Source organism: Miniopterus natalensis, chromosome 5, assembly GCF_054644295.1.
Source record: "Miniopterus natalensis isolate mMinNat1 chromosome 5, mMinNat1.hap1, whole genome shotgun sequence".
Lineage (NCBI taxonomy): Eukaryota > Metazoa > Chordata > Mammalia > Chiroptera > Miniopteridae > Miniopterus > Miniopterus natalensis.
The window spans coordinates 40,055,926-40,065,198 of record NC_142085.1 but is presented as its reverse complement, the minus strand read 5'-3'; the positions used below and the strand labels follow the sequence as shown (position 1 = coordinate 40,065,198).

Genomic DNA, 9,273 nt, shown 5'->3' with positions numbered 1-9,273 from the left:
TACTGTGAAAAATCCTTGCATAAGTGTAAAAGTGAAACTGGGATGTCATCTCATAAATGTCTGTCTTCACTTTATGATGCTGCTCTCTGAAGGCTAGAGGAATGAATAGATTTTGGAGCAGGGAAGAAGCACTTACCAAACTGTTTTTAACCTTGTAAGTCCTCGTGGTGTCTCTTTTAGCGTAGACTTTAGAGAAAAATTTAAATGGAAAGCAGAAATGATATGAAAGATTCCCAAACTAGAGCTGCAAAGCCTCTAATGTCTCAACAATGTTAAGCCCTGTATTGGAATATTAGGCTAAAAGGGACACAGTAAAACAGAATCCTTAAGGAAACAGCCACAGTTCATTTGAATTTTCTTTTTTTATGTCCACTTTAATTAAAAAGACAGAAAACAAAGGTGTAAGTTATTTCTAATTAAATATCGAGGTGAGCACAATCCGAATGTGCTGCCAATCAAAATATTTTAAAAGACTTTACCATTTGTGATGCGCTCACCTATTGCAATGAAGCTTTTCTCCACCTCTGAAAGTAACATCTTGTCTACTATTGATAGTATGAATTTATGAATTTTTTATTGAATGTACTTCAAACTCTACTTATTTTATAAGAAAAATCTATCAGCTATAAGGTACAAATGTGCCTTATAGGTCATAAGCCCACATGGCCACAAAATTGATGGTTCATATGTGGGGTAGGCAAAAGCAGGTTTGCAGTTGTTCATATAGAAAAAGACAAGCAGGTTATAAGATTATTACAATACCTTTATTAACTCAAAAGAATGCCATAATGCAACTGTAAACCTAATCTTGCCCACCCCCATCTTCATGCTGCAAACCAAATGGTTACATTGAAAGGGGAGAGTTACAATTCAGGATCAAATAGCTGTATTATCCTAAAATCTTGCCACTTTAGAGATTTATTGGACAAGTTTTTTTAAATGCTTTTATTGATTTCAGAGAAAGGAAGGGAGAGGGAGAGAGAAACATCGATGAGAGAGAAACATCCATCAGTTGCCTCCTGCACCCCCGCACTGGGGATCAAACCTGAAACCTGGGCATGTGCCCTGACCAGGAATCAAACCGGTGACGTCCTGGTGCATGGGAGGGCACTCAACCACCTCAGCCACAGTGGCTGGGCTATTGGACATTTTAATAGCTTTTTAAATTGAGGGATTTATCAAGTACTTAAATTTTTAAGGACAAGCATCCCCCACTTTTCAAAAGTCTGAGTGAGGCCACTTCACTTTTAGGAAGACCTCCATCAGTGCCTGTCCCTGCTAACCAAAAGAAATCCGAAAAGGATTTTTGCTTTTAAGTTAATGGTAATTGCTGCTTCACTTTAGACCATTCAGCCTAGGAAAAGTTTCATAGGAACATACTCTCCTTTCCACATAGCAGGGGAAACCCGTGTTTTTCTAACTTTCTTGAAGTAAAGCTTATCAAAGATAAGTGAAGGGTGTTCTCTCTGAAACCTTCATTAAGCTGAGTATTAAAGTGATTACCAACCAAGATAAATGTTTAAAATAGATTACTTGTAGGTTTCTAGGATCAATAATGGACTGTGGTACTCAAGAACAGTGTTTAAAACAAGTATACTCAAAATGGTACTTTTAATTTCATTTTTCCTATATCCCTGGTACTTACTGGATTTATATAGCACCTATCTTCCAAGAAACTCAGAATGCCATATAAGATTACAGACTTAAGAGCATGATGACTGTGCAATAGCAGCTGTTTTCAAACAGTAATATTTTTTACCTTAAGAATGTTCTGTTGCTGTTATTGGGATAGAAAGGAGTGATGTGGTAGGAAAGAGCCGTGGCAGATGGGCAAGTTCATACAAAGAAAAAAGCACTGGAAGGAAAAAGCAAAATCTCATAACTTCAAAAGCTAAAAGCCACCCACCGGACAGGTGAAAACTCGGATTGATCAGATTCTGCTTCCGTGAGCTGAAGAGAGAAAAGCTAGACTAAGGAATCGACTGCTTTCCTAGATCAAAGACAACTGTTAGGTCATCACATGATGAAGAAGAAATGATTCTCTATAAATATAACAATGTGTTGTTTTCTATAAATCAGCAGACTTACCAATAAAAGTCCACCAGCAGGGTATTCCTAAGATGGGTTCTCTCATTAGATGTTCCCACTATTTTTGGCAGGCTAATATCTTCATTCCTTGGAAATAATGGCAGCCAGACAGTTTATGAATTCCTGATGAAAACTTAAAATGTTTAATGGAATATTAAGTACCATATATTTAACCTTTTCTGGGTAATTATAAGATCTGAAGTATAACCATAAATGATGACTATTATAATATTTATAAAATAAACCTTATGAAAGTTAACATAGCAAAACGTCATATTCTATTTAGTCTAATCTACACAAGGAACAGGTTCCTGTTTTTTAACCCATTTTGAAAACTTCTGAATTTAACTCAAAAAGGAATAGGCGAAGATTTCTAGAACACAAAGTATGATCCAATCCTATTTCATTTATAAAAATATGGAAATGGAAATGTTATTTCAAATATATAATACTGCAGAACATAAGAAGACCCTAGGACTTACTGATGCAAGTTCATTACACTTTAAGTTAAGCAATAATAGCTAAATTAAACTTAAGTCACTTTCTAGAACAGCTTGGAGATTAATGGAATTTACTTTTAAGCTTAATTGGCAAATAATAAACTGAAAAAAGAAAATCTTGTCTATTATTGAGAATATCAATTGATTAACACGATTGTTTTATATACACCTAAATGTGATTTATTCTTCACAAAGGTGTATGTACCAACTTAGAGCTTATCTAAAATCAAAATATCCCCAAGTTCTTAAATACTAAACTTAAATAAGAATCTATGATTATTAGTGAGATGCTTGTTTATATGCACATAGACATTTATCTTTAGTTATTTCCTCAAATTTATATCCTACCATAACAAATCTTTAAAAATATTTAGTAGGGTCTCTGATAAACTATCCAAATATATATTTTTAAAATATTCTCAAGAAAACCTAAGTTCCTTTTATATTATGATCTTAGGAAAATTTTAAATATTTACATTTTAGAATCTTTGATTTTAGAGTATTTTATCTTTAAGACACTTCATTTTCATACATTTATTTGCATTGTATTTGTTTCACACTCTAAACACTCGTAGAACAATTTCATAGGGAGAGTTTTATTAAGTAATTTTGTTCTATCCTAAAAACTTAATTAGTCTTAGAAAAAGCCCCAAACTGTGAACTGTTTATTATACAGAAACCTTCCCTCTGCCCAACTTTATAATGCTCTCACAAAACTGTTTCTTAAGTAGCATTAATTTTGGGACCATAAGTCTATTCATATGAATATTCAAATCCTCTATTTAAATCCCGAAAGGATCCACCATCTCAAAATTATCTCCAAAGTCTACTTATGTAAGACATTGCTCCAGTTTCATTCTCAGCTATAATACCTTAATTATCACTGCAACCAAGACCACTCAGTATCATTGTCCCTAACCCTTTTTTCAAATAGCAAACTTGAAGACAACTGTAATTCTTTTAAGAATCTTTATTGAATCTTTTTAAAACAATTTAGCCTGTTGGATCTCGATGCAGTTTATAAAACAACTTGCATATAGTTTCATATAAACTGCAATCAAAAAAAAGTAATTTACTTTGTCCAAGAAGTTATCTTAAGTTGCAAGTTATTATTTTTTTTTTGTAATACGCAGAACAGTAAAATACAAGCATGCTCTCGGATGCAGGTGCTCCTGTGTACTATGGAGTTACTTTGAAGAGCTCGCTAAGGTCTGCAGGCAGTTTATGGAATGCAATCATTTTCTTCATAATTTAGGTACATGAGAATAAAACTGATACTTAGGAGTATTTTTTCTGAAAAAAGTTGAGGCAGCTTTTGTTGAACGCTATCCGTGTTGGTACCCTCGTTACACCTTGAGCTGGACTAAGAGGAACAGACAGCCAGAAGTCCATGTTCATGCTGAAACTTGAAAAGTCCCTCCGTAAGGGTCGAGTTCCAACAACGGGAACAGGTCAAAGACTATGCAACTGTTCTTCATCTTACACGAGGGGACCACACCGAGACACTTCACATGACAAGGGGGCAAATCCCCTTCACTGCTCTCAGTCAAGGCCTGTGGTGTCTACAGTGGAGGGTGACGGTGGAGCAAGCCTAGGGCAGGATAAAGCTTAATTAAGTCTACATCTCATGCACAGCTGTCCTTGTTCTGTCCTCGAATGTTCCTCAGACATCCGAATTAGAACTGAGGTTTGTCAACCTGGGGTCCGCGTTGATTTCGTATCTGTAATGATAACCTTCCATGTGATCCCTGCAGGCATCTCTGATGTTATGCATCCACTTTTTTATCCCCTTACGGTTCAAATACAAAACCAGTAGGAAAATGGCACCTATCAGGGCTAAAACGATACCCAGGAAGACATAAGAAGTCTGCAGGGATGGAGGGAGGACCGGGTCGCAGTCCAGGTCGGAGCTGTTGAGCTCCAGGAGGACCCGATTCCTCATTTTTTCCGGGAACGCACAGGTGAGCCTGGCTTTGCCCTGCACTACCTCTGTCTCCTTGAGCCAGGTCACCATGTCCGCCATGTGGCAGTCGCAGACCCAGGGATTGTTGTCCAGGAAGACCCTGACTTGGCGCAGGCCCTGCAGCTCCGCCAAGGTGCCGTTGTGGAGGACCTTGAGGGCGTTGTCCTCCAGGTGCAGGCTCTCCAGGTGTGTCAGGTTGCGGAAGGACACGTAAGTCAGGCTCACCAGCGAGTTGTTGCGCAGGTCCAGGTGCCGGAGGCCTGGCAGCTGGGGCAGTACATCTCCGGGCAGGTAGAGGAGGTGGTTGCTGGCCAGCTCCAGGTGGCGCAGGCCGCGCAGCGCCCGGCCCGCTCGCAGGGCAGGCGCCACCACGCCCTCGAAGCTGCGGTTCTGCCGCTCATCATCCTCGTCAGGGGGCAGGACGTGGTTCAGGACCAGCTCCACCAGGGGGCCGGGGCCCGACGCGCTGGCGTCGCCGCCCGGGAAGGCGGAGGGGCTGAGCGAGGCCAGCGGGTTGTGGCTGAGGTCGAGCTGGCGCAGGCCGGGCAGGTGCGCGAAGGCCCCGGCGCGCACCTCCTCCAGGCGGTTGCCGCTGAGGTTGAGCGCGGCCAGCTCGGCCAGCGGCGGGCGGCGGGCGAAAGCGCCGGCGGGGAGCACGGCCAGGAGGTTGCCGGTGAGGAAGAGGGTGCGCACGTACGGGGGCAGGTCCGCGGGCACCTCGGTCAGGTCCCCGTGGACGCACTTGACGGTGCGCGCGGCTTCGGAGCACTCGCACCGCGCGGGGCACTGGCCCGGCGGCGGGGGCTGGGCGGGCGCGGCCGAGGCCGGGAACGACGCCGAGGAGGCGGAGGAGGTCGCCGAGGAGGTGAGTGACGACGAGGAGACCCAGCCCAGCAGGACCAGCACCAGCCGCGCCAGCCGCAGCCGCGCGTCCCCGCCCGCGGGGCCCCGGGAGCAAGCCCCAGGCATCGCGGCACGGGTCTCCCCGGAGCTGGCCCGGGGCCGTGCCCGCTCCGAAGGCTGGAAAGCTGGGCCCGGGGGGCGCGGGTCGGCTGGAAGCTTCGGGAGGAAACTTTTCTCTCGTGGGCGCGGAGGGTGGCCGCGACCGCCACTTAGCCAGCGAGCGCCCCGCTCCCGGGCGGCCCCCCGCCCTGCCCTCGGGGAGTACGCACGGCGGGTGGGGCGCTCCACCCCGCGTCCTCGCGCCGCCCCAGCCCGGCACCTCTCGCCTCCGAGGCTGGCGCCTCACGCTGGATCCGCTGCAGGACCTGGGACAAGCGAGAGAGAAGCGTGAGGAGCGGCACCGCCACAGCCCTCCGAGCGCGGGGAGCAGCCTGTCCGCGCCCAGTCTGCCCCACTCCGTCCCCAGGACCTCCCCCCGAAGCCCGTCCCACGCACATCCGTACCCGCGAGAGGGGCGCGCATCCCGAGGCAGCAGCGCTGAGTCTGCCTTCCGCCGCCCCGGCCCGAGCTCTATATATATCTTTCCAGCCTCCCGCCCTCCTTTAGCGATCAGACTTGTCCCCCGCCTGTAACTTCGGGCTCCATCCCCCCGCGCCTTCCTGCCCAAACTTCTCGCTCCCCTACCGCCTCCGCGGACGACCCGCCCGCCGCGGCTCCGCCCCCTCCAGGACCTCTCCCCCGGGTCCAGGTTCGGATGAGAGGGAAGTTTCAGGTTGCAAGTCTTTTGATCTCTTTTAGTCCCTCCCCAGATCAGCAGGAAGTGGGGGGCTGTACAGCTGCTGCACCCCCCCCCCAGCCCGCGCCACCGCCAGCCCCTCGGATCCCCGAGGGGACTCAAGTCATCTCCAAAGGGGAGGGGAGAGGCCGCGAACAAAGCGGCGGTGCAGCCGGGACCTCGGCGGGCCCCGCGCCCGGGGATGGGAGGAGCGCCGGCGCCGCCTTCCGGGCCCGCGCGGCGGGCGGGCTCCCCGCGCTCACCTCCGCGCCCGCCCGCTCCCGCGGGACGCCCGGTCCCACCCGAGTCGCGGCGACTTTCCCGCGGCGCTCAGCCGGGGCCGACTCTCCTCGCACCCCAGCCCCTGGCCCAGCCTCCGCCGCTGGGAAAAACCAACCCGGAGGCGGGGGGGGCCGGGCCGGCGGAGGGGCTCCTCCCGCGGCGCCGCCAGCCGCGGTCGCCCCGGGCCGGGAGGCTTCGGAAAGCCGCCGGGGGACCGGGGCCCTGCGCCTCCCCCTGGTGGAACCTGACGAGGAGCGCGCGGGGAAGGCGAGGGAATCCCTCCGTCCCCCTTCCTCGGCGTCCTTGGGTGGTTCCTCATCTTGCACCCCGTATTTACCTTGGACTGGAGCAAAACCGCGAGTGGATCTCGTGGAAGTCGCCCAGATTGGGGCACCCAAGGCAGGGACGAGAGCGATGCAGGCGTGGCCGAGCCGCGCGGGGCGGCGGAAAGAATGAACTGGGGATGCGCGGCGGCCCCGGCGGGCGCCCGGCGAGCTGCCGAGGAGCTTCGGGAAGACCTCCCCGTCGGAGTGGCGGCTCAGACGCCAACTTGAGATTTAGGTGCGGGGAATGCACCGCCGGCCCCGCCCCTGCACGCCCGGAGCGGCTCAGGGACTCGTAAAGAGAGAGCCAACTTTAAGATGGGGGGGGGGGGGGTAGTGGGGAGGAGATTCATTCGTGATTCATTAGCTTTTTCTCCTCCGAAAATCAAAAGCAGAGGGAAGAAAACGGCAGCCAGAGCATCCTGGAAACAAAAGGCAAATAGCAACGACGCGATCCAGCGGGAAAGCGGGCCCGCCCCCTCTACCAGATGCGGTTGCTGTGTGTCCGTGCGGGTCCCTGCAGCTGGGGGAGTTCGCGGGGTGGGGAGGGCGGCCACCCCGGGAGGCCGGGAGCTCGGCCTAAGGTCTGTTGCCCTGGGGGGTGCTCTGCGGAGGTAGAGGGGTGGGGGGTGCAGAGGGTGGAGCTGGGTAAAGGGACAGGTTGAATGACCACTTAATGGGCGGATCTGTTATACTGGAGAGGTTTGGGGTCCTGAAAGCGCAATCCTTGCTCTCTCAATAGCTGTATCCCCTTTGTCCCAATCAAATAATTTCCCCTGAAAGGGTGAGACGGTGCTGGTTAGTTATTTCAGGTTTCTTCATTTTGGAGAGAAAAGTGGAAATTGGAAGAAAACAGTCTGGAAAATTAAGGTCTGGTAATAAAATGGTCAAATAAGGAATTCAGAAGTTTGTGGCGGTGACTGACTGGTACGCATAGTGTGAAGAAAGGCCCCACTCTCAAGTCCTTTCCTGATTACTTTTGCGACAAGAGATAGTCTGCAAAGCCAATAGCAAAAATGACCCAGACAAGACCTGGGGGGTGGGGTGGAGGGTGGAGATTGCATATATTTGAGCAAAAAGGCAGTTTTGTTCATTTGCATCTTCATCACGTGTATCTAAATCCCCTTATTTTTGAAAGTGTTTTGCAACCCGAATATGAAGCACTTGGAAAAGAGTCTCAAAAGCTGTGGTCCTGTTCTGTATGTCAGCTGCGGCGGTGGCTACCTAAATCGATACATGGGTTAAAATTCATAGGTCTATGTACACCCCAAAACAGAGTCAAGTTTACTATTAATTACTCCTGGGGTGGGGGGACTGTAGTAAGGCTCTGGCATGATATAAATTCTGGTTCTGATCTAAAGAGCAATTGTTCTGTTAGGAATGAGAAGCACTTTACAATTTAGAAAGATTAGATATATTCTCATCTGATCCTCAAATCAACTCGGCAATGTGGATATAATTAGTTTCATTGCCTTGTTGTTACTGGCGGTGTTAAGCTGTTCTACAAATGAAAACTCTGGGGTTCTGAGCATTGACTGTCTTACTTGCCAAACCCTGTACTGATCATTCTACAGAAATTATTTCATTTACTCTGCACATCAGTACTCAGGTAGGCACTCTCACTCCAGCCTTACAGACAAGAAAACGGACATAAAAATAAATAATATACTATAGTTCCCCCTTATCTGCTGGGGATACATTCCAAGACCCTCAGTAAATGCCTAAAACCACAGATAATACCTAACCCTTTATACACTTTATTCCCTATATATGATAAAGTTTAACTTATAAATTAGGCACAATAAGAGATTAACAACAATAATAAAATAGAACAATTATAAAAATATACTATAATAAAAGTTATGTGAATGTAGTCTCTCAAAATATCTTACTGTACTGTACTCACCTTTCCACTTAAAGGAAGCACTTTATGACTTCTCTTCGGCATATGTGATGCCATCATTGCTACTCTTGCACTTTAGGGCCATTATGAAATAAAATAAGAGTTGCCTGAACATAAGCCCTTCAATATCTTGACAGTTGATCTGATAACCAGGACAGCTACTAAGTGATGAAGGGGCGGGGAGTGTAGGGAGCATGGATACACTGGACAAACGGATGGTTCTTGGCAGGATGGTGTGAGATTTTATCATTCTGAACAGGCACGCAATTTAAAACTTATGAATTATTTGTTTCTGGAATCTTCTATATAGTATTTTCCAACCTGGGTTGCCATGAGTAACTGAAACCTTGGAAAGCGAAACTCCAGATAAAGTGGGACTACTGTAACTTTTTCCAGTGAATGGGAGAGGTGGGGACCAGGCCCAGATTTGCCTGCCTTTCATATATGTACCACATTCTACATCTAGGCAAAGCTAAGGAGTTTGTGCAAAGCCCTGCTCTGCTAATCCAAAGGCTCCTCCTTGGCTCTTTTCCCCC

General features: G+C 48.0%; 1 protein-coding gene across 1 annotated transcript; it reads right to left on the bottom strand.

Moving 5' to 3' along the window:
* Nucleotides 1-3,543: 3,543 nt before the first annotated feature.
* TPBG (trophoblast glycoprotein) lies at nt 3,544-5,609 on the bottom strand. Its single transcript, XM_016207284.2, has one exon. The coding sequence runs from the start codon at nt 5,518-5,520 to the stop codon at nt 4,252-4,254; it is 1,269 nt and encodes a 422-aa protein (XP_016062770.2). The 5' UTR covers nt 5,521-5,609; the 3' UTR covers nt 3,544-4,251.
* Nucleotides 5,610-9,273: the final 3,664 nt, after the last annotated feature.

Bases quoted from the DNA above. Each gene is read 5' to 3' on its own strand.
- TPBG (XM_016207284.2), bottom strand. From the start codon at position 5,520: ATGCCTGGGGCTTGCTCCCGGGGCCCCGCGGGCGGGGACGCGCGGCTG.